Source organism: Neofelis nebulosa, chromosome 10, assembly GCF_028018385.1.
Source record: "Neofelis nebulosa isolate mNeoNeb1 chromosome 10, mNeoNeb1.pri, whole genome shotgun sequence".
Taxonomy (NCBI): Eukaryota; Metazoa; Chordata; class Mammalia; order Carnivora; family Felidae; genus Neofelis; species Neofelis nebulosa.
The window spans coordinates 98,924,148-98,951,955 of NC_080791.1; the positions used below are offsets into that span (position 1 = coordinate 98,924,148).

Consider the following 27,808-nt stretch of genomic DNA (forward strand, 5'->3'; position numbering starts at 1 on the left):
ACATTAACCCAGAGGGGTCAGGACAAGCCCTCAGAGTTCCAGGAGCTGACACACTATGGCGCACATCCGAGGCCCGTGGTTACCTGGCTGCCTGGTCCTAGCTGCCCTGTGTAGCCTTGTGCACAGCCAGCATGGTAAGAGGGGCTTGGAGGTGGAACAGGCTGATAGCCTGGGATATGGGCTCATGGGCCAGGGTCTCCTGCCTTGACCGAGAACACAGGGCCAACCCCAAGTGGGTCTCAGCCTACAGCATACGGCTTAGGGAAGGAGTCGAGTGCTCAGGTCTGGATGTCCAGTGACTGCTCCCCTCCTTCAGGATGGGGAGTGGGGTGTCCAGTGAATGGAGAGGAGCTGGTAGGCTACTGACAGCAGCCTTTTGGGTCCTGCTGCTATCCCAGGCATCCCTTTCGGAAGCCAGCGGGGCAAGCCAGGCTCGCTTCCTGCCACCACAGAGGCCAAGACGGCCTGGCTCGCTGAGGCCGCTGTCCCACGCCCCTCCTCCTGCAGTGTTCCTGGCCCCTCAGCAAGCACTATCGCTGCTCCAGCGGGTCCGACGTGCCAACAGTGGCTTCCTGGAGGAAGTGCGCAAGGGCAACCTGGAGCGAGAGTGTGTGGAGGAGCTGTGCAGCTACGAGGAGGCCTTTGAGGCCCTGGAGTCTTCCTTTGCCACGGTGAAGGCCGGCTACGCGGCAGGGTGGGGGGGCAGGCAGGGGCCATCCAGGCGGGCCCAGCTCTGGGACCACAAATGAGGCAGCAAGGGACACCTCGGCTCTTAAGCTATTGGTAACTTCAGGTCCTCTTGGGCCCCATTTCACTGGGTTGTGGAGATGAGCAACCTCAGCCTTTCTTGGAGGGCTCGACACCCGGCTGTGTCAAGATCTGGTGGCCTGGTGAGGCTCCAGACCATCAGGGGCTGCTCTGTCTTCATATGTCTGTCTGCACATGTGCATTGAGATCTCTGGGGGCCCTGGCCCTGGCCCACATGGCCTCTCAGCTCCAGCTCTTCTGCTGTGGAGCAGTGGCCTGTGGAGTGTGGGACTCTGGTGAGGCCTCGGGGTTCTGGGTGCTTGGTGCAACCTTTCCCTTCCCCAGGGCTCTGCCTGGGCCCCACGTACCCCCCTTCTCCAGTCTAGCCCACCCATGGTTTTGGTTGGTTGAGGGAGGGACTCCCCTCTCCTCAAATACTCCTCTCCTTAGTGGGCTTGTGTTTCTGAAAACAAAAATAGGAAAACTACCACAAACCTCCCCAGAGCCTGCCCCCTGTGTGACCAGGGTGAGAGAAAGAGGAAGGTTTAAGGAGAAAATATAAAGTCTATTGAAAAACAAAATGAAACAAAACAGAACGTGCCACAACCTCATGCCAGCCCTTATTTTTCAGGATGTATTCTGGGCCAAGTACACAGGTGAGCACTGGGAAGGGCTTGCTCTTGGAAGGAAGTCCTGGGGACCCCAGTGAGAGGATGTTCTACTCTGGAGAATCTTCTGGTCATGCACCTATCCGTCCCTCCACCCATGCCTGTTCCCTCCCTCCCTCCCTCCCTCCCTCCCTTCCTTCTTACCATCTGCCTGTCCCTCTCTCTGATTTTGCATTTCATCTCATCCACCCTCTACTTGAGCCCATCCTGTCCCCACCCCAATCCCAAAAGTTTCTGGGTCTTTTCCAGCTTGTGAGTCAGTGAGGAAACCTCGAGACAAGCTCGTGGAATGTCTGGAAGGTGAGGAGCTAATGCGCGGGTGGGGGGCAGGATGTGAGCAAGCAGCCTGGGAGAAGAGCGAGGTCGGGTGGGTTAAGGTTTATGGCCTAGCAGTGGTGGCCTCTAGCACCTGACCTTGCCTTTCTGTTCCTATGGTCAAGGATGTATCTTTACACCTGGCTCTGTACCCAGCAATGAATTAGATGATTAATGTTGGAGGAACAAATGAATGAATAGATAATGAATTCATATTTAAGGCCTATTCTCATCCGAGCCTCCGTCCATGCCGGTCCGTCTTCCCCAGGTTCCCAGGGCAGAGCTCTGATGATGTCACATTCATTCTTCAGGACGTTGAGGGGTGCCCATTGCCCCCAGAATAAAGCACAGGCTTGTTAGCCTGGCAAACTTTGCAGGTCTGGCCTTAACCTTCCCTTCCAGCCTTATCTCCCATTGTACCAACCGTAGACCCAGACCCCCAGCTACTCAGACAGCAAGCACTTCTCTGTGCATGCCAAGATGTTTCTACTTCCTGGCCTTTGCTTTCATTGTCATCTTCCCCTGGAGCAACTGTCACCACTTACTGAAAACATGCCTATCCTTCAAGGACTAGTTCAAAGCCATCACCTTGCTAAGCCTGCAAGGAGCTTCCTCCCTCCTCCACAGCATTCTGAATACATCTTTTATATAACAACAGACCCTAGCTCTTAACAATAACTCTTTAACCATTGGCCTTTTATTTGTTAAAGAACTTATTCAACAGACATTTTACTAAGCTTCTGCTACATACCAGGCACTATGTTGAGTGCTGGGGATTTTAAGAGAGCCAAGGATCTCACAGTCTCATAGGGAAACAAAAATACAAAATATCAGTGTGATTGCTGGAAAAGCTCTATTCCGGGTGCCAAGACAATGCCAGGAGAAGGAACATTTAGTTTGCTGGCAGAATCAGGGACAGCCCCCCAGAAGAGGCAGAGTTCCACCTAAATTTGTGGGAAGCACTGATGAACCAACCAAAGAGCATTCCAAGGCAAAGGAAACAGCATGTGCAAAGGCCCTGATGCATGAGGAGCTAAGATAACAGGACAGATAGACCAGGGCAAGATTAGAAGGACCTTGTTCACTTTGTCATCCTACTGGCCCTGAGGAGCCACTGATTATAAGCTCCACGAGGGCAGGCACCTACCCTGACTATGTCTTACTATTCACGATGTCCTTAGTACCTGGCACAGTGTCTGTCACATGGGTGTCACATGGTGGGTACTCAGTGAATTTTAGGTGAGTATTGTTAAATAGATTGGTGAACTGCTGGGTACAGAGGAGGTGGCTGAGGAAATGCAGGTTAACGGTTGTGGAGCAGAAGTAGTTTGGAGGAGACAGACAGAGCTTTGCTAAGTGGGAGAGGGGACAGATCCTCAGGGTAAGAGATGTGGGCTGGGGTCTCTGCAGGTAACTGTGCTGAAGGTCTGGGTATGAATTACCGAGGGAATGTGAACTTCACCCGGTCAGGCATCGAGTGCCAGCTATGGAGGAGTCGTTACCCACATAAGCCTGAGTGAGTGATGGGTAGGCCTGTCGCCAGCGGGGCTGAGCATATGGGGCTAGGAGACATTGGGCTGGGGTGGGGGGGGCATGGCCTCTGCTGAGCAATTCCCTATTCCAGAATCAACTATACCACCCACCCTGGGGCCGACCTGAAGGAGAATTTCTGCCGCAACCCAGATGGCAGCACCACTGGGCCCTGGTGCTATACTACAGACCCCACCGTGCAGAGGGAAGAGTGCAGCATCCCCATCTGTGGTGAGCTGGGGATGAGTAGGCAGCCCATGGCCAAGACTCAGGTGCCTAGCAGCCTGGAACAGGAAGTGAGAGCCTGGCTACCTTTAGGCATGGGTTAGATATTTATAACATATTTGGGCCTGTGGGTCAGTGAAGTCAGCAGACCAGAGAGAGCTGACCTGACCTGCCTCCCCTGTCTTTGCTTCCTTATGACCCAGGCTGTGGCTCATTCCAAATATGCTTTCCTTCCTGCTTGAGGCTCTCTTCCCTTCAGGATGCCCTCCTTAACCATTTCAGTCCATGGGCCCTTTTCTGAGCACTACAGAGTGCTTTACGTCCAGCCTCATATGTCCAGCCCAGAATGATTCTGTTGTTATTCTTTTGCATGATGTGTCAGTTAGCTCTAGCCATCATAAGCTGCAAACACCCACAAAATCACAACCAGCCACAAAAGCTCAGGGGCTTACACCAATAAGCATTTATTTCTTATGTGTCTGAGGGTCAGCTTGGGTGCTGTGCTGATCTCAGCTGTGCTTGCCTGTGTCTGTGGTAGCCACTTATGCAGGCTGGGCTTGGCTGCCGGTTCGGCTTCAAACATTGGGTCCACCTGAGCTTGGCTCCTTGGGTGGGTTGGATCCTGGTCTGCTCCACATTACTCATCCTGGGGCTGAGGCTGAAAGTCACCATCTCCTAAGATGACGGTAGAGGTACAAAACTGAGTAGAAACACACAGTGTGTCTCGGGCCTAGACTCATAGCTGGGGTATCAGTCTGTCACATTCCATTGGCCAGGGTGAGCCACATGATCAAGGCCAAAGTCACCAGGTGGACAAGTACACCTTTGCCTATAAAATCACAGGGCAAAGGATGTGGAGCCAGGCAGGGGTAAAGAATTCGTCCACCAAATATGGATTGGTGTTCTTTGTCTTTCATGCATTCCTGTTGGACCCAATACTTGATCCTGGGATTTACAGCAAATTACTAGTCATGGTAACAAAAGCAGCTACCATTACACAAGCCTGCCCCCTACCCCCACGTTGCAGGCATCCTCACTCAGCCCAGCTACCTTTCCTGCTGTGCCCCTATAAAAATAGAATCCTTCTTTAAATACTCCAGGCAGCCACTACCAACAGGTGGCAGATAGCCCAGGAGGTGAAACCTAGTTGCTATTTCTGGCCCATGTTGCACCCCACCCTTACAGTATGTATTTTGTTTAAATTTCTCAACACCCCTGCAAGAATGGCATTAGTCACCCCTTTTATAGGCAAGCAAAGTGAAGCTCAGAGAGGTCAAGTGACCTGAGATCACATAGGAAGAAGGTTGCAAGGCAGGGAGTCAAACCCTATGCGTCTGGCTCCACGTGTGGTTCCACCCACCCTGCTCCCCTGCCTCCCCCACCCACCAGGCCAGGGGGGCGTCACTGTACAGCCGACCCCACGCTCCAGAAACTCCACGGTGAATCTGCCACCTCCATCGGACTCCTGCATCCCTGAGCGTGGCCGGTACTACCACGGTCGCCTGGCGGTGACCACACATGGGTCCCCCTGCCTGGCCTGGGACAGCAGTCAGGCCAAGGCCCTGAGCAAGAACCAGGACTTCAACCCTTTGGTGCCGCTGGAGGAGAACTTCTGCCGCAACCCGGACGGGGATGAGGAGGGCGTGTGGTGTTATGTGTCCGGGGAGCCTGGTGACTTCGAGTACTGCAACCTGGAGTACTGCGGTGAGGCGGGGCCGGGGAGCCTGAGGCTGGGGGCGGAGCCTGGGGGCGGAGCCGAGCAGCGCCTCTTCTGACTCAGGGCTGCCCCGCCGCTAGGGGGCGCGGTCCGCGGCAGCACCTCCTCCCGGCAGCAGGGCCGGTCTGGCCCCACGCGCAGCTGAACCTGCTCGGGCCCGACGCAGAGTTCCCGAGGCCGCGGTGTGCTGGGCTCTCAGCCTCTTGCCCAAGGGCCTCCGAGGCCGCCCGGGGAGGGGGGGGTTGCTGGGGAGGCTAAGAAGGGGCTGCGCACAGGCTGGCCCGGCCTCAGCCGCGCCTGCTCTCAGCAGAGGAGCCGGTGGAAGACGTGGGCGACGGGCTGGCCGAGGACCTGGACGCGCCCATCGAGGGACGCACCACTGCCGAGGAGTTCCAGACCTTCTTTAACGAGAAGACTTTCGGCGCCGGGGAGGCAGGTGAGGTGGTGGCGGCGGCGGGGTGGAGAGAGGCGTGGGGCTCGGGGCACAGCTCGGTTCCTCACACCGGGCTTGCTGTGCAGACTGTGGGCTGCGGCCTCTGTTCGAGAAGAAGTCGTTGAAGGACAAAACAGAAAAGGAGCTTCTGGATTCCTACATCGACGGGCGCATCGTGGAGGGTTGGGACGCAGAGATTGGCATTGCACCCTGGTGCGTCGTGGGGACAGCCTGGGGGGGGGGGGGTACTGTGGGGACACCCGCCAGGGCACTCGTACCTCACAGGCCTGGGCTTCCCAGCTCAGGACAGCTGACACTCCTCTGAGATTGGGGGTATTGCTTCTTACACGCAGAGGGTGAAGCTGAGGCCCAGAGAGCTTAAGGGGTCTGCCTACTTCAGTCAGTTTCTCTGACCCCAGAGCTATGCCAGGCTGTGCAAATTCTGGACCTGCAGAAGCTGGGGAGGGTGTAGATATCAGGAGGCAGCCCCTTGGGGTCATGTGGAGGCTCCAGTTCTCAAGGGCAACCAGATCAAGCTGGGTTCTAGGCCTAGCAGGCAGCTCTGTCCAGTTGTTGTGTGTGTGTGTGTGTGTGTGTGTGTGTGTGTGTGTATATGGGTGTGTGTTTAATGTTTATTTATTTTTGAGACAGAAACAGAGCATGAGTGTGGGAGGGGCAGAGAGAGAGGGAGATACAGAATCCGAAGCAGGCTCCAGGCTCTGAGCTTGAACTCACCAACCGCGAGATCAGGTGCAGAGAGATAATGACCTGAGCCAAAGTCGGACACTTAACCGACTGAGCCACCCAGGCACCCCTGTCCAGTTAGTTCTTAAACCTGGGACTTTTCTACTTTAGGGCAGGTGGAGAGGCAGCCCACCTAGCTCCTAATGCTGCCCACTCCCCCTCCCAGGCAGGTGATGCTTTTCCGGAAGAGTCCCCAGGAACTGCTGTGTGGGGCTAGCCTCATTAGTGACCGCTGGGTCCTCACCGCTGCCCACTGCCTCCTGTACCCGCCTTGGGACAAGAACTTCACCGAGAATGACCTTCTGGTGCGCATTGGCAAGCACTCCCGCACCAGGTACAGGATGGGGGCCCATGGATGTCTGCCAGGGCTCAGAGTCCTTCAGAGTGACAGTGAGGGGCTCTGGTGGCTCTGGGGCATGTGGGATATATCTGTACATGTCCCACAGTAGAAAACCCAGCAGTCTCTGCTGTGAGGTCCATTTGGCCATGTCTCAGCTGAGGTTTGGAGCTGGGGACAAAGAAACTAAGGCTTTGCAGAGAATGAAATCCTGGCCAGTCTCCAGCTCCCCTCCAGGCACCAGGACGGGGCCCAAGTGTGAGCTGTGAACAGAGACTGTTTGGACCAGGGCCTGCAGCCTGCATTCCTCCCCCACCTGCCTAGACTCTTTGACTCCAAAGCCCTGAGCAGCTTCAGGCCGGAAGATGCTGCCAGGGCAGGAGCCAGTGCTCTCCCTTCACTGGTGGCCTGAGGGTGGTCCCTTTCCTGGACCCCGAGGGCAGGCGGTTTCTCTTCTCAGGGACTGGCTGCCCCCCACCAGGTGGCTTACAGCTTCTCCGTCTCCCTGTTGGGGTTTGCGCAGGTACGAACGAAGCATTGAAAAGATCTCCATGCTGGAAAAGATCTACATCCACCCCAGGTACAACTGGAGGGAAAACCTGGACCGCGACATTGCGCTGCTGAAGCTCAAGAAGCCCATCACCTTCAGCAGCTACATCCACCCCGTGTGCCTGCCTGACAAGGACACAGTGGCCAGGTGGGATTCGGGGAGTGGGGGGTCTCTGGGCTGGGTTCTGGGCCTGGGGGACACTGCAGCCTTGCAGAAGTTCCTTCCCTTTCCAGGCCTCGGGGGCTCAGAGTAAACCCAGAAGTTCTTTCTGCGCCGGTGTTTTAGATTCGGGTCTCCAAGGGAGTGTTGAGGCCAGGGGGCTCCTGGAGGGACCAGTTCTCACAAGGTCCTTCTCCTTTCCCCAAAGACTGATCCAGACTGGATACAAAGGGCGGGTGACAGGCTGGGGCAACCTGAAGGAGACGTGGACGGCCAGTGTTGGTGAGGTGCAGCCCAGCGTCCTGCAGGTGGTGAACTTGCCACTTGTGGAGCAGCCGGTCTGCAGGGCGTCCACCAGGATCCGCATCACGGACAACATGTTCTGTGCTGGCAAGTCCCCCGGGCGCTTCTGGGCCTCAGGGTGGGGGGGACTGAGACATGTGAAGGGCGCAGGCCTATTCCAATCCTGGATCTGGTCACTTACAAGCCAAATGGCTTCGGGCAAAGTTGTGTAACCTCTCGGAGGCTCAGTTTCTTCCTCTGTAAAATGGAGATGAAAGTCTCTATCCTGTAAGGTAGTGTGAGGGTTAGATTAGATTGTGTGTGTGATATTTATATTATAAACTACTAGGTGTGCTAGTCACTGGTTAAGTTGTTGATAGACATAAGTCCACACAGCATGAGGCCATGGGTGGAGGAAAAGCCATTTGTTCAGTCATTCAGCAAATATTTATTGACTGCCTATTGTGATCAATATTCTACAGTATACAACAAGGACCCAAGCACAATGCCTGTGTCCTCAGAGAGCTCCCTTCCTAGGAGAGAGTGTCCGTAAACAGATGTAGAATAGCAACCTCTGCTAGGAAGAAAAATCAAGCAGAGTAAGGGAGAGAGAGATGGGGACAGGGTAGGCTAAAGAGAGTGGTTGGTCAAGGCTGGAGAAGGTCTCTCTGAAAAGAAACTAGCAGAAGTGAAGAAGAGCCAGTCTAGGGGAAGTGCACTTCAGGGTGAGGGGAGAGTAGGTTCAAAGGCCCTGGGGTGGGAGTGTGCTTAGTGTGTCTGAGCAACAACACGGAGGCTAGTGTGTCTGGAGTGCAGGAAACATAGGCAGGGCAGCAGTAGATGAGGGGAGGGAGGGAGGCAGCCATAGATGGGCACTTCTTTTAGGGCCTTGAAGGACTTTGGCTTTTATTGAGATAGGAAGTTTTGGAGGGTTGGGGACAGGTGAATAGATGGTCTAACTTAATTAAAAATTTTTAGTTTAGGGGTGCTTGGCTGGCTTAGTTGGTGGAGCATGGGACTCTTGATCTCAGGGTCATGAGTTCAAGCCCTACACTGGGCACAGAGCTTACTTTAAAAAAAAAAATTTTTTTTTAGTGTGATTTCAGACTCATAGAAAAGTCACAAAAATAATTCAAAGAATTCCTGTATACTGTCATCAAGATTCTGTCCCCCACTTTGTGTGTGTATTTATAGACATATAAACACATATACACACACTGTTTGACAGTAAATTATACATATGCCTTTTTACCCACATAGTTGAATAGATCCAGAAAACAAAGATGTTGGGGCGCCTGGGTGGCGCAGTCGGTTAAGCGTCTGACTTCAGCCAGGTCACGATCTCGCGGTCCGTGGGTTCGAGCCCCGCGTCAGGCTCTGGGCTGATGGCTCGGAGCCTGGAGCCTGTTTCCAATTCTGTGTCTCCCTCTCTCTCTGCCCCTCCCCCATTCATGCTCTGTCTCTCTCTGTCCCAAAAATAAAAAAAAATAAAAAAAAAGAAAACAAAGATGTTCTCTAACATAACAAGTACACTTGTTAAAATCAGGAAATTAATAATGATATAATACCATTATTTAATCTGTGCACCTTATTCAAGTTTTCCAGTTGTCCTACTTACTAATGTCTTCTAAGGCAAAGGGGGAAAAGGTTTTTCTCATCTGGATCCAATCCAGGGTCACACACCGTCTTTAGTGTCAATCTTTTTTCTTTGTCTTCCATGGCTTGGACATATTTGGCAAGTGCAGCCCAGTGAATCTGTAGCTTGGCTCTCAGTTCAGTTTATCTAAGGTTTTGGTTTCCTTGTGATCAGATTCAGGCTAAGCCATGCTGTGTCCTTCTAAGTCTGCTCCGTTAGCAGGCGTGTGACATCAATTTGTCCCATACCTGGTGAGATTAACTCTGACTTCTTGGTTAAGGTAGTGTCTGCATCTGGCCAGTTTCTCACTCTGAGGTTCTGCTAATAACTATCTTGTGGGGAGAAACTTTGACACTGTGTATTCTGTTTCTCATCAAACCATTCTTCCAACTCTGGAGGGCTGCCTAATGGTGATTTTCTAATTCTGTCATTCCTTCTACATTTATTAGTTATTTCATTGTAAGGGAGCCCTCTCCTTTCTTTCATTCTGTCAGTGTGGACTCCTGGGTCTTTATTCTAAGGGCTATAATTTGCTACTATCATTATTTATTTTGATTTTCAAATTTGCCAAGTTTGGCCAGCGGGAGTCCCTTCAGCCTGGCTTTTGTGACTTTTGATGTCCCTGTCATTCCTGAGTACTTTCTTACATTGGCAGAGCGAGATATTCCAGATTCAACCCACCTTCTTTCTAGTGGAGAACAGTGCTTAGAAACCAAGATCTGGGTGCTAGGTGTGCACATTGCTACTGGGATGTCATTGCTTCTATGTCCTCTCAGACAGATCTAGAAAATGTGTGTATTATGCATACACCAACATCTAGATTGATTTTTCTTTCTGTCTATCAGTTTCTCTATCTGAACCTGCCTACTGCAATCCAGCAGGATTAATTTTAGTTTCTCCCTTTCCATATTTGTAACTCTTTGTTGTAGGGAGAAATTTGACTCCTACTATTCATATGATACTAACTTATTTGATCAATACTAGAATACATTGTTTCAGAATCACCCATCCATCTCACAGTGAAAAACAATCCTACTAAGGATCAGCATTTCTTCACAGTGTTTCTGTCTCCAGCCTACGGATACATAGTTGAAATGCTGTGTTCAAAAGTAACTTGGGAGGTATCTGGGTGGTTCAGTTGGTTGAACGTCAGACTCTTGATTTTTGGCTCAGGTCAAGATCTCATAGTTTTTGGGATCGAGCCCTGCATTGGGCTCTATGTGGACAGCATGGAGCCTGCTTGGGATTCTCTCTCTCTCCCCCCCCCCCTTTGACTCTCTTCCTCTGCTCATGCTGTCTCTCTCTCAAGTAACATGGGTTAGTTTTTTCTTCCCTTCTCTGTGTTTTTATTTAAAATACAGTTAGGCTTAGTTTCTAATTGTATTCAACTTTGTTGAATCCCATCTTTGTCATTTTTATTTTTGGAGTATTAACATGCTTCTGAAACTCAGAGAGTGACACTCCCCTTTCCCTTCTATCCTTTTACCCCCTTATCCTTTCCACTCCATTGCCATCCAGGCTGTTAGTCACCCCATAGCAGTAGTTTGTGGTTTTTTTCTTCCTGTGTTTCTTTTAGCACAAATGAGCAGACACATATGTATTTTATTCCCCCACTTTGTTTTAATTAAAAAAAATTTTTTTTATTGTATATTCATTTTTGAGAGAGAGCACGAGCAGGGCAGGGATAGAGAGAGAGGGAGACATGGAAACCCAAGCAGGATCCAGGCTCTGAGCTGTTAGCACAGAGCCTGATGTGGAGCTCGAACCCACAAACTGAGATCATGACCTGAGCTGAAGTCAGAGGCTCAACTGACTGAGCCACCCAAACACCCCTTTTTAAAATTTAAAAAAAATGTTTATTTATTTTTGAGAGAGAAAGCGTGAGTGGGGACAGGGGCAGAGAGCGAGGGAGACACAGAATCTGAACCAGGCTTCAGGCTCCGAGCTGTCAGCACAGAGCCCGACGCGGGGCTGGAACTCATGAACTACGAGATCATGACCTGAGCCGGAGTCGGATGCTCAACCAACTAAGCCACCCAGGCGCCCCTTTTATTTCCCTCTTTTTACACACACTGTAGCATGCTGTAGACATTCTTTTGTATTTTGCTTTTTTCACTTTTTACAAAAACTTTAAAAAATTAAAAAAAAATTTTATTGTTTATTTTTGAGAGAGAGGCAGAGCATGAGCATGGGAGGGGCAGAGAGAGAGGGAGACACAGAATCAAAAGCAAACTCCAGGCGATGTGGGGCTTGAACCCATGAACCGTGAAATCATGACCTGAGCCGAAATCAAGAGTTGGATACTTAACCATTTTGAGAGAGAGAGAGAGAGAGCAGGAGAGGGGGAGGGAGAGAGTGAGAAAGAGAGAATTCCAAGCAGGCTCTGCACTGTCGGTGCAGAGACTGACGTGGGGTTCAAACCCACAAACCGTGAGATTGTAACCTGAGCTGAAATTAGGAGTCAGACGCTTAATGGACTGAGGCACCCTGGTACCCAGGCACCCTGCTTTTTTCAATTTATATATCCTGGAAATTCACTCCATATTGGTTATAGACTTTTTTTCCTTATTCCTTTTTCTTTTCTTTTTTTTTTTTAATGTTTTGTTTATTTTTGAGGTGGGGAGGGGCAGAGAGCAAGAGGGAGAGGAATCCCAAGCAGGCTCCACACCATCAGCACAGAGCCTGATGCAGGGCTCAAACTCACAAACTATGAGATCATGACCTGAGTCGAAATCAAGAGTCCCAGATGCTTAACTGACTGAGCTACCCAGGTGCCCCTTGTTTTCCTTATTCTTAAAAAAAAAAAAAAAAAAAAAAAAAGCCACACCATGTAGTCCATTATGTAGACGCACCATAGCTTATTCAACTGTTTCCTGTGTGGGGGCATTTAGATTGTTGTCAATATTTTGCAATTGAACATCTTTTCAGATGCTTGAGGACCATTTTTATAGTATTTTTTATGAATTATTCATGGTTTTTTTGTCCATTTTTTGTCCCTTTCCCGTCAATTGTTGAGAGTTCTTCATGTATTGGCAGTATAGGCCTTTGTGATATATGTTGCAAATATTTTCTCCCAGTTCGGTTTTTAACGTTTATAACCTTTTACCGTTTCTTGAAAAAAAAAATTTTTTTTAATGTTTATTTATTTTTGAGACAGAGAAAGAGCATGAACGGGGGAGGGTCAGAGAGACGCAGACACAGGCCCCAGGCTCCAAGCTGTCAGCACAGAGCCCGACGCGGGGCTCGAACTCACCGTGAGATCATGACCTGAGCTGAAGTCGGGCGCTTAACCGACTGAGCCACCCAGGCGCCCCAACCTTTTACCATTTCTAATTAAAAATTTTCTTTAGGTAGCCAAAGGTATTAATATTTTATTGCGTCTGGATTTTGATGGAGTTAGAAAAACTTTCCTTACATCCAGGTCATAGAGAAATTCACTCATGTTTTCTTCTGGTACTTAGTTTCATTTTTCTACACTTGGACCCTGAGTCATTTGGAGTCTATTCTTGGGTATGATGCAAGGTATGGATCTAACTTCTCTTTGTCCAAATGGCTAACCAGCTGTCCCCACACCATTTATTAAAAATTCTATCTTTGCCCAGTGATTTGATTTTTTTTTTTTTTTTTAAGTAACTCTACCCCCGGCGTGGGGCTTAAATGCACAACCCCAGGACCAGGAGTCATGTGCTGTACCAACTGAGCCAGCCAGGCGCCTCTGCCCCAGTGATTTGAGATGTCACACTTGTCACATACTAGGCTCTATTTGTATTCAAATCTGTTTCTATTCAAAGACATTCTATTTGGTTCTCCTGGTCTGTTGTCTATTCTATTAAAGTACTGTCTTGTTTTAATTATAGAGACTTTAGCGTATGTTTTAATATCTGGTAGGGTTTGTTGTCTCCTGTTTTTCTTTTCCAGTGTTTTCCTGGCAATTCTTGCATGTTTGTTTTTCTGTATGAACTTTGGTATCAATTTGTCTAGCTCCATTAAAAAAAAAAAAGCCTGTGGATATTTTTGTTGGGATTGTGTTAAATTTATAAATTAATTTAGGGAGAAGTGACATCTTTTTGATGTCATTCTTTTCAAGGACAAGAAATGTCTGCCCATTTGCTCAAGTCTATGTTGTATCTTTCTAGAGTACTACAATCTATTATGTTTTTTTTACTCCTTAGCACCTTATTTTATATATTGTGTTTTAATAATTTTTTTTTAACGTTTATTTATTATCGAGAGACAGACACAGAGCGTGAGCAGGGGAGGGGTAGAGAGAGGGGCAGACATAGAATCCGAAGCAGGCTCCAGGCTCTGAGCTGTCAGCACAGAGCCCGACGCGGGGCTTGAACTCACGAACTGAGATCATGACATGAGCTGAAGTTGGACGCTTAACAGACTGAGCCACCCAGGTGCCCCTACATTTTATTTTTAAGTAATCTCTACACCCAGTGTGGGGCTCAAACTCGCAACCCCAAGACCAAGAGACGCAGACTCTACTGACTAAGCCAGCCAGGTGCCCTCTTATTTAGGTCATTTATATCCTTATTTATTTTCAGTTCACTTGATCTTTTACTGAGTTTGTGTTAAATTCTATTAATGTATTTCTGTCTCGTCGCATTGCTTACAGTCTCTTTATAAATGTGGTTGTTGTGCTGTTTAGCACAGGTAGTGGTAATTGTTATTTATTCATTATGAATTGTGGCTTTTAGCATTAAAGTGTACTACTTCCTTAAATTATTTTCAACTTCAGGATCACTGTTTCTTCCTCATTTTTTGTTTCCATTCACTTGATATACCTTTGTCCATCCCTCCAACTTTAGCCTCTATGAATCACTTTGTTTTGTCTCTTATATCTAGCATAGTTAGGTCCTGCTTTGTGAGTCAAATTAAAAGTCATTTTTGGGGAGGGGCACCTGGTTGGCTCAGTCTGTTAAATGTCTGACTTGATTTTGGCTCAGGTCATGATCTCACCATTGTGAGATTGAGCCCCATATCGGGCTCTGTGCAGAGCCTGGAGCCTGCTTGGGATTCTCTCTCTCTCTCTCTCTCTCTCTCTCTCTCTCTCTCTGTCCCTCCCCTGCTCATGCTCTTTCTCTCAAAATAAATAAACTTTAAAAAAAAAAAGAGAGAGGAAGAATTAAAAGAAATCTTTTTCTTTTTTAAGTGAGTTAAGCCCATTCACATTTATCGATATGATTGAATTTGTATTCATAGTTTGTGATTATTACGTGTATTATGTTTCATTTGCTGTATTTTTTCCCATGTGATCTTTTCTTTGTGTTTTTAAATTATATATTTACAAAGGTTTGCATTTTTGTTCTAGTGATTATCTTTGGGCTTCTACCTTTTTGAAATGCCTTTTGTTCCTTCTTTTCTTATATGACCTATTAATTCTTAACTCCCACCTGTTGGCTATACAACAATCAATGAGTTTACACTCCTCTTCAGGATCTTTGATATTTTTAGCTTCATTTTTCTACTTGTCAGAACAGTTAATCAGCCCTTTTGCTAAAGCATTCATCTCTTGGTTGGATGAAGCAGGTTCTTCAACAACGGTTATGGTGGTAGAATTTCTTGAGTTTGTGTTTGTTAACTGTTTTTCTGTAGTCTCGACACCGGAAGCTCTGATTGGCTGTGTATAAAATCCGTGGCTTACGTTTTCCTTCCCTGAATTTTTAAAAGAAGTATAGCTTTGTTGTTGCTTACTTACTTTGTATGTTGGTTTTGAAAATCTGATGCTGGTGTAATTCTTTAGAACTTGTGAGGTATTTGGTCTTTTGTGCTTGGAGGCTTTGAGGGTTTTTTCCTTCATCTTTGAAGTTTTATTGGGATATGTCCCAGAGCTGAGTGTTTCAGGTCATTTTTGCCAGCTACCCCGTGTGGATCCTTTCAATGTATACCTTTAATCTTATTTTATTTCTGTAAGTTTTCTTGGATTATATAATACATATTAGTTTTGTTCCAAGGTCTGATTTTTCTTTTAAGGGACTCCGATTTCTTCTTTGGTCTGAGTTCTACTTCAGTCCCTTTGTGTTTCTTCCTACTGATTTGTCCATTTATTTAAAATTTTTGGATGTCTGGGGGCGCCTGGGTGGCTCAGTCGGTTAAACGTCCGACTTCGGCTCAGGTCAAGATCTCATGGTCCGTGAGTTCGAGCCCCGCGTCGGGCTCTGTGCTGACAGCTCGGAGCCTGGAGCCTGTTTCGGGTTCTGTGTCTCCCTCTCTCTGACCCTTCCCCATTCATGCTCTGTCTCTCTCTGTCTCAAAAATAAATAAACGTTAAAAAAAATAAAAAATAAAATTTTTGGATGTCTGATTCAAGGTATTTAGTTACATCCTACACTTTTGCTTGAGGAAATTTCATTCAGTTAGTTTTCCTCTGTTTCATAGTTGTTTGGGGGGGAGAATTTTTATTAGCCAAGGTGCTTTTTATTCTTATTTTTTGTTTCCCTAGTATCTTGGTATGGATCTCTTTAGTTGTCATCCATTCATTTTGTAGATTTGGTGTCATTTACAAGGTTCCAATTCAGTTCTACCCACTTCTTTTATCTAGTAGATATTTACATTCTCTTCTCCACATAAGTGTTAATATTAGATGCCCATTAAATATACTCAATTGACTTGAAGTTTGGGTGTTTTCCGTATTCCGGTGATGATGATGGTGTGTGTGTGTGCGCGTGCGTGAGATAGGCAAACTAGTTCAGGGGAGAGATGCCTGTGCTGTGACCAGGGATGGAGGCGGTGAGAAGTAGCTGACTGGGATGCGTGCTGAAGACAGAGCCGTGATAAGGACTGCATGTGAGGGGTGAGGAAGTGAGGAGTCAAGGATGACCACAGAGGGTCAAGTGGACACTCGCCAGCTGTCTCTTCCAGAGGAGTGGAGGGAGCACGAGCTCTGCGCCTGAGCTCTACTCTTCTTTCTCAAGGTTACAAGCCCAATGAAGGGAAGCGAGGGGATGCTTGTGAAGGCGACAGCGGGGGACCCTTTGTCATGAAGGTAAGCATCACTGAAGGCCAGGAGCTGGTGGCTGGATCTTCTGAGGGTGCAGGGGGGGTAAGCACAGACCCAGTTTTCAGGAGGAGTTGCCTGCCACTGCCTTGGACTTGACTCTGTTGGAATCCCCACGTCTCTTCCTCAGAGCCCCTTTAACAACCGCTGGTACCAAATGGGCATCGTCTCATGGGGCGAAGGCTGTGACAGGGATGGAAAATACGGCTTCTACACACACGTGTTCCGCCTGAAGAAGTGGATACGGAAGGTCATTGATCAGTCTGGAAGTTAGGGGCCCGTTCGCCTTCTAGGCTCCTCCCTGCAAAATCACAGAAACCAAGTCGGAGGAATTATTTTTGTGCTTTGTTCCTAAAAGTATAGTTCTCAATAAAAGTGCCTGTCAACAAGCCTCGCGCTCCCAGTGCCATTCGTGGGCAGCTCTGGAAGAGCCAGTCCGACTGGATGAACAGGACTTGGCGGGTCCCCCAGTCTCAGAAGTGGGGGGCGGGGGCAGGTGATGGGGAGGTGGTGGCCTGAGAGTAGGAGCACTGAAAATGTTCCGGACTTGGGGCCTTCGTGGGTTAGCTCATTTCATGCTCGTAAGAGGTAGGTGAGGAAATCAACTAGGAGAAGCGTCTTGTCCAAGGTCACACAGTTAAGAAGGGCCAGAGTTGGACTTGGAGCACAGAAGATACTGAAACCTGTGCTTTCAGTCGCTCTGCTGTCAGGGCCGTAAAGCGCTTGTCCCGGGACCAGAGAAGAGGCGGGAGGAAGACCGGAGTGATGAGGGGTGAGTAGGTACACCTTTCTCTTTACCTCCCGCTTTCCTCGGAAGTCCCTATGTGCTTCTGCACGTCATTAAAATGACATCAGATTAATGCCCCCAACAGGCTCAGTTATTTGAAGTGCCTTCATCTGAGAGTCTTGTGGGATATGGTGGTTCGGAGTGTGGGCCCCAGCGTCAGACTGTCTGGGTTCAGTCTTCTGGGATAGGAAAGGGAGAACCACGGACAAGGCACTTGACTTCCGTGAGCCTGTTTCCTTACATAGAAGATGTGCGCAATGACATTCATTACTTGCCTCAGTGAGGTTTTGAGGAGTAATTTAGGTAACGTGTATGGTGTACTTAGCCAAGTGCCCAGTACCTGGTAAGCTGTGCATAAATCACGGCCGCCTGTATGCTCACTCCTGCCAGGTGTGATCAAAGTTGCTCTGCCACTCCCCTCCTCTGGCCCCTGCAAATAGCACATTCGTGGGGTTGTTGCTTCCTGGGATTTCTACTCACATCATCGTTATCAGACCCGAGCAATTTGTTTCTCTACGAGATGGGACCTAGAGGGTGTATAAGTAGATTCAGAAAGGGTTTGGATGAGTGTCTGAGTCCTAAGAGTCACAGCATGTTCTCGAAGGTTGCTCCTGGCAGAGGTCGTTGGTCTGGGATGGAGCACAGCGGACGCACCACTGCCCTTCTGCGCGGCTCCACCGAGTTTCCGGCTGCACCATGGCCTGTTGCCACTCCTGTTCGGTGCATCTGTGGCTGGGGAGTGAGGCACCACAGCCTGCAACAGGTACAACACTGTGCCAGCTGGCGTGAGATGCCGATCACTTGATAATTCTCTGGGAGTCTGTGCTGTGAAGTCTCATCCCTGAGCTCGTTGGGGGAAGAACATGGATGCCACCATGATCACCATTTGTGACCTAGAATCTTCAACTAAGATCTATAAACCTCATGGTTTAGAGTGGGAAGGGACTGCAGGTAAGTACTTTTGCCCCCTTCCCTCCTTTTTATTTTCCCTTCCCGTTTTTCAATACTTTCAGGAACAGAGAATTGGGACTGAGTTCCTTTGCCCTTGTTTGGTTCTGGTTGACCAGAAAGCAGGGGGAAAACTGGGAAGTCGGTGAGTTTGCATGACCTTGACGGCCCAGAGCTTTTTTAAAATTTATTTTTTAACGTTTATTCATTTTTGAGAGACCGAGACAGAGCGTGAGTGGGGGAGGGGCAGAGAGAGAGGGAGACAGAATCCCAGGCCGGCTCCAGGCTCTGAGCTGTCAGCACCGAGCCTGACGCTGGGCTTGAACTCACGAGCCATGAGATCGTGACCTGAGCCGAAGTCGGACGCTTAACCGACTGAGCCACCCAGGTGCCCCCAGCCCAGAGCTTTTAACCAGATTGGGGAAATGGATTGGGAATTCGAGTATCCCAACTCTGCTTTTGAAACAAGGGTACACATTCTCAAGATCGCGTCCCTTCAACACAGCTGTCAGCATACAAATTGCTGACCCAAGCACAGCCACTCTTTCCAAAAACATTGTCCTAGCACAGCAGCAAACTAACTCCTCGGTCTTCCTTCCAGGGAGCGCCTACTCCCATGTTCCCACTGCGGGGGGCAGAGGCGAGTGTGATTCCAGGCAGCACGGGGGCCACCTGAGAACCACACTAGAAGCAACTTTCCGCCAGCCTTTCATTTCTTGAGCGCCAGCTGAGTGAAAGGTAGTCTGGAAAAAAGTTCCTTGACCCCATTGGCTGCCCAAGAAGTTGCCCGTGTGAATCCAGAGCCTCTTAGTGCTAAAGGGTTTTTCTGACTGTGGAGGGAGGCCCTGGGGAATTTATCCCAGAGGAGACTCCTCCGTTCCCTTTCTGGTCCTCAGACTGAGCATGAAGCAGCTGTGGGTTTAGACTCAGACGCCAGAAACCAGGCAGGAAACTCCTGAACGTCCCCCCACCTCCTTGAGTCAGATGCTCCCCAATCCAGTCCCCGTGTGAGAGGCACCGCGGCCCGGCCAGAACGGGGCCCATCTCGCGTGCAAAGTGGCAGGAAGCCCGAGAGCTCCTTGGAACCACAGTGCTGGTGGGAGGGAAGTCATGACCTGGACCTCAAAATGGGGAAGAAAGGGACTCCTCTGCTCTCCCGGGGGCTGCAGGTGGAAAGCAGGAAAGGTGCTCTGCTGCTCCTCCCAAGGGAGCAGAAGCCCAAGCCTGTGCACCCGGCCCCGGCGCTGCTCCGTGAGGGGGCCTCCCTAACCATTCTGTGGCTGCCGGCCGGGCCCAAGAACCGTGACAGAGCTGCCCAGATACGGAGCATCTTGGGAGACAGTTCTAGTTAATGCAAACTTTATTTATAAAAGACTCTTAAATTAGTTGTATCATGCCATGCATTCATACAGAATACAGTGACCCTTCAGGGCTACAGGGAGAAGAGCTCACAAACTCAAAGGAAAAACTATTAAAGTTTCTAATAGTTAAAAGCTAGGAAAGATCAGGACGACTTTACAAATGAGCAGTTAAAAATAAAAGACAAAGGCTATGGAGACTAGTCGGAGCTGAGAGGAGGGCAGCTGTTTACAAGTCTGTACACTAAACTACTACACGGACAGTCTTCTAGAGGCAGGGCGCTGGCGGAGAAGCAGAGTATGTACAACGACTCGCGCCGTGGCGGCTCCTCCCGGACCCGCGGTGTATACAGCCGGCCAGTCTGTGTGCTAGGCCTGCCGAGGCCCTTCGACTAGGAGGACTCCGAGTTTAGTGAACTGAAGCTGCGGGGTGCCGGGGGCTGGGGCGGCTTCACTTGCGACTGCTCTTTATTCTCTCCAGTCTCTTTTTCAAGTCGTCAATGTTAGCCGTGGAGGACGAGGACGTGGTCGTGGTTCCTGAAGAGTGAGTCTGGTGAGAATCCAGGTCCAAGTGCTGGTGCTGCTCCCGGGACTCCCGGAGCTGAGAGAGTTTGCTGTGCAGCATGTCTGTGGAAGAGGCAACCGTGGGAACTGCTGGTTTGGAGAGCAGAGAGGTCAACGGAGGTCGGTCATCTTGCTGTGGAGACAAGGGGAGACATTGGTAAAGCGGGTCGGTGCGCAGCTCTGGAACGGCAGCGGCCACTCCGTCCCCGAGCCACACGGAAGGAAAGGAGCGGTACCTTTGTATTGTCCAGACCACACCGCTGTCGGAGGATTTTGAGTCTTTCCAGGTAGACCGACGGTCCCACCTCCTCTCCGTTTGTGTTACCAATGGAGGACACTGTGCTTGTGGGAGCAGACATACACGTGACCTCCGTCTGAGGGGAGATGCCTAGAGAGGAAGTGTGGAAAGGACACTCAAATGTACCCACGTCCCACTTCTAGACTGGCCTGGTTGATCTGCCACCACAGGGAACGATTTGGGACCTAGATATCGCCATTATAAAGACTGAAAAATCCAGAAGAGTCCATCTGGAGTTGGCGATAAAGGGTGCTCTGAAATACACAAGATAAGCCGAGCGAGAGCTTCAGGAGTCAACAGAGAAGAGCAGACTGTCAGTTGGGCCGGCCATCTACATCTGGGATATGCAGGGGTTGGATCTTGTGACCCTACGCTGACCTGGGCCATCCAAAAGGCCCGCGCCACTGCTGGGGCTACGGGAAGTGTCCAGCCGAGGAACCTAAGGACTTTAAATGTTGGCAACGATTAGACGAGGTCTGGACGAGGTGACACACAAGAGGAAGTGCTTATTCAAACCGGGGGAGAGAGCAGGAGCTGAAGGCTACAGTGTATTCAAGGGGAAGAGGCGGAAACGGAGGTGTCCTACAAACACCCAAAGAAGGGACAGGAACGGGAGCATCTGTCACCCCAGCGTGGAGAGCAATATTCTGGCAGGAGAGGGGGAGAAACCAAAAAAATCTGTCACAGTTCTTAAATTTCCGAGAAGGAACAATAACAAAATGCAGGCATTTAAAACACCCAAAGATAATGCGTTACAAGATGCATTATCTAAACCAAAAAGATAAGGTCCTGGGAAGACAAACTTCCTTACGGTAAACCGAAGAGTCGCACACAAGATTCCTCTAGGAAAATAGGAATCCCTAATGTAAACGTGAGGAGAATGCTCTGACGGAGAGTGAACGAAGAAGGACGTGAGAGGCAGCGGTGAGGGACGTGTGAATGCTTTCCACACAAAACCGCTCAGGCATCAGTGGGGACACGCACGTGTGTTGCAAATGTGCTGTTCAGGCCCAAAGTATCAAATGTTGGATGTCACCAGAAAGGACTTTGGGAGTGAGAAAAGGGGGCTCTGCCTCGATCAAGCAAACTATGGTATGTCCGCTTACCACTTCCAACACCCCACGTAACACAGTATCTACTAGGTTAATTGTTCGGCGTCTGTCTCTACCCTTGTGGATTATTAATTTATTATCTATTATTTATTTGTTAGTTTACGTACTTGAGACAGAGAAGTGGGGCTCATTCGAGGCTCGTGTTTATACCCAAAGCAGGGCTCGAGCTCACCAACTGTGAGATCAAGACCTGAGCCAAGTCAGATGCTTAACGACTGAGCCACCCAGGCGCCCTACTCTGGTGGATGTGAAATTCTAGCAGAGGCTTCTCTCTGTTTGTTGCCTGGCACACACAACAGTACTTGCTGAGTGATAGGAACGAAAGCTTCTCTGAATGTTAAGCTGAAACATTACTTCCCCACAGTGGAAAAGCCAAGTATCTGCAAATTACTGCTCATAGGATCTAGAGACAAAGGAAGACCTTGAAGGTGTCAGTTATAGAAAAGAGCTGTCAAGGGCCTTATTAAACCAAAAGAGAGATCTCTGTCACCATGCAGAGTAGAGCTCTCACATTTGTCCTGCATCTAGTTCTCTGTGAGTTCCGTGAAACTCCTCCTCTAACATTCCCAAATTTGTTTGCCTGAAAAACCGTGTTCCTTTGTGGTTTTCACAGTTGATCTTAGCCAAAAGGCTGAGAAGCCATCCTTTGTGGTTTTCAGATTCCAGTCATGTTCTCTTCTCACCATGTGTGTTGCTGGGCTGAAGCTTTAGTTATATTCTCTGAAATTATTTTTCTCTTCTTCTCAACACCTTAAATTATGCCTCTCCAAGACCTTAAGAGTGTTTTTTCTTGAAGTGTAATGAGCAGAATGTCTACATATGGACATACCGTGGTTTGCTTGATCAAGGGGTGGGGAGTAGATGACATTTTAAGGAAGGTCTCACTGAGACAGTGGTGTCCGGACAAGGATCTGATGGAACAAAGAGAGCCAGTCACAAGACCATCTTGTGGAAGAGCAATCTACATGTAAGAAACGGTTGGTGCAGAGGTCTAAGCAGGTACATAAATGCCTGATGTGTTCTGGAACAGCAAGGAGGCTGGTGGGGGCTGGAGTATTCGGAATGGGAGTCGGAGTGAGTAGAAGATGTGGCTGTAGTGGTGGCCTTACGCGTAGGACCTCGTAGATCTCTAGAAGGCCTTTTGCTGAGAAAGGGAGAGCCTTTGGGAAACATTTGAGAAGTACTGTTTTGGTGCTATGCGTGGAAATGGGAAGGCGACAGTGGAGGCAAGGGGTCAGCATGAAGAACAGTGCCATAAACCAGGTGAGAGATGATGACTCTCACACCAGGGCAGTGGCCGTGAAGGTCATGAGAAGAGTGCGTGGAGTCTGTACATGGTTTGCAGGCAGAGCCAAAAGGATTTCCCGACAGAGAGGAAGACAAGACTCAAAGGCTCTGGGTCTAAGCAAACTAGAAGGACAAAGTTGCCATCACCTGAGATGGACAAGGAAGGAAACAGCAGGTCTCCTCCTGGCTTGGAGGAATATCTGGAGCTTAGCAGTGACATGTTGAGTTTACAATGCCTACCAGAGACCCAAGTGGAGGCATCATGCAGGATGTATCTGTTGGGATTAGGAAGAAGGTCTGAGCTGGACCCAAAACAACACTGGGCCTCTCTGGCACATAAATGGTATCTCAAGTGATGAGACTACACGGATTAGTTACGGGAATGAGAGTAAGAAGAGATGGTTACCGACTGAAGCCTGGGGAGCGCCAACATGAAGAGTTCAAGGAGAGGAAGAATCGGAGACCAAGAAGGAAGAGGCCAGGAAGGCTGCGTAGGAGGAGACCAAAGAGAGCATGGATAACTAGAAGCCCAGGGAAGAAATGGTTTCAAGGGCAGGGAACACTGTCCTTGTCAAACACTGATGATGGGTCAAGTCAGGTGACCGAGGTGACCACTGTCTGTAGCCATGTGAACATCGCTGGTGACCATTAAACATTGAGGAACACAGGCATTAATTTAAATGTGTCAAAGCCTCCAGTTCCTGAGCTGGGAGATATTTTGAACTCATCCCTGAAGCTACTAGAGGAAACCATACCTGTTGATGAGGGAATACGGCCTTTGCCTTCTCTCTCCATCTCAATCACCCGAAGGCCTCTTTCAACATAGCTCTGGAAGAACTGGGAGGAATTTTTCAGAAATGGTTCAATGTCGGCATCTGAATATTTCTTCTTATATTCATATAACTCTGCTAGGCCCTGGTTAATAAGAAAAAGGAAGAGGAGGGAGAAATTAGTCAGTGGTCCTTCTCTATAAAGCAGAAGCCCATTTGGCTAGACCCTTTCCCTTTTACCTCTTTGGTGTTCTCTTTAGAGCCAATCTTCTTAAAAATCTCAGCCAAGAAATCATTCACTTTGGCCTTTGATGATTTTTCATCCTGAAATTGAAAGGCACAAAGGACCGGCTAGACCCGAGTTATTAATTAGGAACCCCCCATGGTTGGATAAGAACTAAAGATATCTCAAAATCCAGACCTTACTGGTGTGTTCCTGTGGCTAACAGAAGCACCAATGTCTACACTGGAAAACACTAACATTCTGAGTTACTGAATGCCTCCAGCTGCAGCTTTTCAACTAAACTTGAGGAAGGACCTTGGCCCATTCCTCCCTAATTAAGTAGAGCTCACAGTGGATTTATCTGGCAACCAAAGCTTTAAGCACAAGTACAGAAACCTTTCTTAGGGACCAAGAGGCACATGGTTAGAACTAGTTCATATTTGAAAACTTAAAGGTGGAAAATGGTCATGACACCTCAGCAGGAGAGTGGCCCCATCCCTGAGCCTTAACCTTAGACCCTCAGAAAGATGGGCTCCAGCATTTACATCTGTGACAGGATCACCACCCTTAGTCTTTCGAGTCAGGACACTTACTATTCGAGATGCTCCCTTTTCGGTTTCCTTATCAGACTTGCTCCCGGTCTGGTCCATGCTGTGCTTCATCATCCGGCAGAGGTGGGCCTCCAGCTCAGATTCGTTCTTGTTGTCAATCATTGTTAGGTGGTCTAGGATCTGTGGGAGACAACACGCACAGTGAAATGGCAGCAATGCCGTGATGTTCTCTCAAGCTCCCTCAGGGACCAGCTGCTGTTCTCACATACCTTGGGCCCTTTTAATTTGCATAAAGTGTGCAGCAGCGTCTTTAGGGTCCTTATGGGAAATTCACTTTTGCATTGCTTCAGTTTCTCTTTGGGGAAGACCTTCATGAAAATATGTATGTCCAGAAGAATTCTGTCCAGATTAATGCTGTTGATGGTATCAGGCAAGAGTCGAACCATTCTCCAGAGACACTATTGGAAAAAGAAACAAAGTTAGGAGGAGTGGCTGAAGAATGAGGATCACTCCTGGTACCATTCACCTGTCCCAAGCTCTGTGGTCACTTCCAAAAGATGGTCAGGGGTATAAGTGTGGAACACCACCATGCCTTTTGAGTTCAGCTGCTAAAACATGAACAATTTCACTCATTTCAAGCACATCATGGCAAGAGTGTGACCAGCCATCCATGTAATCATCCCCACACCTCCTTCACACTCCCTGGAAACGGGGGCCTTGAATGGTGAGAAGGTATGGAGAATCGGGTGCGGAACCCAACAGTACAGCAGTTCATACAGCTTAACCAAACCTGACCCAAGGACACAGACTCAATTACAGTGTAATAACAATGTTATAATGTTGCAGATACGTTCACTTAGGGTTTTCCGTTCAAGAGGCTAAAATATTACAGGACAGGGCTATACTTACTATTTCCCAAAAAGGTATGACATTTGTCTCATGAAACTAATTGCCTTTTACTTCTAGGATAATTTGTCTTTCCCTTTTCATTGTTTGAGGCCAAAAACTGTTCAGGCCTGAGCCTGGGGTATAAACTCGAGACCAAGTATATTTTTTTCAGGTGTTCCTTGGTTGATTTGAGTCTATGTCTTACTTTCAACTCCCCTCTCTGCACACTTTAACAAGTATTGCATCTTGGAAAGAAAAGAGACCAAATTATTTCAACTTTACCTTCATAACAAGCTCTGAGAATTTGGGAGAACTGGCTGTTGCTAGTAGGCTGTCTTGGAGCAAAACAAGTAGGGCACTAGAAAAAAAAAATCCCAACATGGTAACATTAATAAGTTTCAAACGTGCATTCCAATTAAAACCAATAGTTGAAAGGCCAAGTGTAAATATTCTGTATCCATCTAACAAGTTGAGAGCCTATGGATCAGGATTGTCTCTGATTACTTGACATTCAGCTATAAAGAAAATAAACATCAATCATTTAAGCTTTCTCAGTTACTACTTGGTAAATGGTAAAGCTTGTCACTATTTTTCATTGTTACTGGTAGCTGAGACAGAAATGTACTTGAAATGTACATGAAAGGAGAGGTAATCAACAAACATGATAGTTCTATTCTAGAAAATTCTTTATAATTTTTTTTAAAGTTTATTTATTTTGAGAGACAGTGCAAGTTGGGGAGGAACAGAGACAGGGCGACAGAGAATCCCAAGCAGTCTCTGCACCGTCAGCTTGGAGCCCATTGTGGGGCTCAAACTCATGAAACCATGAGATCATGACCTGAGCAGAAACCATGAGTCAGATGCTTAACTGACTGAGCCACCCAGGCATCCCTATTCTAGAAAAGTCTTGATGCTGGCTGGCTTACTAAGTTGTTACTAGTTTTAGCTGCTGTCTCGGGTCAGAACACTAGGTTCATGAGGAAGAGAAGAGTGATAAACAAACTTATTAGGCAAACCTAAAGTTATAATTGGTCTTAGTGACTTTGGTTTCCATGGGTAGAAAAAAGAGAGGCTGTTTCAGGCTCAAATGGTGAGAGCATGGATATACCTCAGGATGTTGGTCTGGTCTGACTTCTCCAGAACCTTCACCACCAAGAGGTTCACAGAGCGGATCACCTGTTGTCCTTCCTCTAGATCTTCAATCCTAGAGTCCAGCATTAAGGTGATGAGGCCATGCATCAGGTCTTTCAGGACTCCAGTGGAGGCCTCCCGGGCAAGGCTTTCTATCTGAAACAGCTATCCAATCATACTTGTGTTAGGTATGAAAGCCAATATATAAAACAAAGAAGATAAATGTGGGTGGCACATTCTAGTAAACAGTTACACTGTATTAAAAAAAAATGCAGAGTATTAGGGGGAAAAAAACCATCAGACTTCCTCAAATCTCCAGAAATAGCCAAAACTAATTGGAGTGCTTCTTCCTTCCTGTTGTAAAAGTACTTTCTGTGTGAGTAGTTATCTGTGACAATGCAACCAGGGGTCCTACCATGCCTAATGAAGACACTGGCAGGAAGCAGAAATCTAGGTAGTATGTAAGCATTCTATTTTGTGTTCTAACAATAAGGCACCCAACATCTAATGAAAGTAGTCCGTAGTCTGCAAGTAAAACTCTGTAAGTGATGTAGGATTCAACGGAACATCTACACAGATTCAGGTTCTAGAACCCAGGTAGGATGAGACTGAAAAGAAGCTCATGTTCTGTAGAGGTGGCCTTACCGAAATCATGTTGCCAATGATACAGCTATAAAGCTTGATGATCTCATCTTTCTCCAATTTCTCATCTGCCATATGTGTGTTGTAGATGAGTCTTAGCTGCATGAACGTGGCTATCAGAAACTGATCAATATGGCCAGACATAGCTTCAGCTTTGTCTTCCTGTCTCAGGACCTCATCGATCTGGTAACAAAAACCCCAAGATATGTTAACTAAAATTAAAAACAAAAACAACAAAACAACCCCCATGATACAGTCTCCAAGCTTCATACTTAGAAGTAGCAGGAAAATGTTATGTCTATAATATTTATTAGCAAAGTACTTATAATAATATCTAACCTAGAAAAAAAATCCAGTCACTTTACACATAAATAACTAGTCCTTAGGGATTCAAACACTCAGCAGATACTAACTGAGCAAGATACTGTTAGGTAAATTAGTCACAGATCCTATTGTAAAAGGTTCACTATCTAGAAGATTAGGGAATATAATCCCTATGTTTAAATGTCTCATCTATTAAAGTGAATACCCATCATCTCATTTGATCATTCAACAGCTCTGGAGAATCAGTAAGGTAAGTTAGTAAGATCTCCATTTACTACATGAGAAAAGCAAGGCTCAGAAAGATCAGACTACTTAGTCCAAACTCAAAACTCAAGTTTTCCCACATCCTGATTCTGGTGTTCTTTTTGGTTTGGTACATTGGTTGTCACTAACAGTAAAATGCACTACTGTGGGTAAAACACGTATTTCCCATTCTCTACTGTAAAAATACCTTATTTTTATGATTACGTAAATACCACCCAGAGACAAATATGTCAATCTTCAATGACCGCCCCCTCCCCCATCTTTTTTAAGAGAGCATGAGAATGAGGGAGAGGGGGGGAGGGAGGGAAGGAGGGA

At 47.9% G+C, this 27,808-nt stretch overlaps 2 protein-coding genes across 5 annotated transcripts in view; one reads left to right on the forward strand and one right to left on the reverse strand.

The window, feature by feature from the left end:
* Positions 1-16,736, forward strand: F2 (coagulation factor II, thrombin). Its single transcript, XM_058688818.1, has 14 exons — positions 1-134; positions 508-671; positions 1,379-1,403; positions 1,665-1,715; positions 3,141-3,246; positions 3,355-3,491; positions 4,875-5,189; positions 5,513-5,638; positions 5,722-5,848; positions 6,546-6,713; positions 7,240-7,413; positions 7,634-7,815; positions 16,264-16,334; positions 16,477-16,736. Exons 1-14 carry the CDS (start codon positions 56-58, stop codon positions 16,618-16,620), a joined length of 1,869 nt encoding a protein of 622 aa, XP_058544801.1. The 5' UTR covers positions 1-55; the 3' UTR covers positions 16,621-16,736.
* A 2,687-nt stretch (positions 16,737-19,423) lies between these two features.
* CKAP5 (cytoskeleton associated protein 5) overlaps positions 19,424-27,808 on the reverse strand; it is a 114,604-nt gene continuing 106,219 nt past the window's right edge. For all 4 annotated transcript variants that reach the window (XM_058688838.1, XM_058688835.1, XM_058688837.1 and 1 more), the window contains 9 exons: positions 26,909-27,088; positions 26,241-26,428; positions 25,415-25,490; positions 24,514-24,702; positions 24,287-24,424; positions 23,711-23,794; positions 23,456-23,615; positions 20,240-20,391; positions 19,424-20,136 (listed from right to left, as the gene is read on the reverse strand). In XM_058688838.1, coding sequence (XP_058544821.1) covers positions 19,891-20,136; positions 20,240-20,391; positions 23,456-23,615; positions 23,711-23,794; positions 24,287-24,424; positions 24,514-24,702; positions 25,415-25,490; positions 26,241-26,428; positions 26,909-27,088 — 1,413 coding nt within the window. In that variant the 3' untranslated portion in view covers positions 19,424-19,890. The remainder of the gene's footprint in view (positions 20,137-20,239; positions 20,392-23,455; positions 23,616-23,710; positions 23,795-24,286; positions 24,425-24,513; positions 24,703-25,414; positions 25,491-26,240; positions 26,429-26,908; positions 27,089-27,808) is intronic.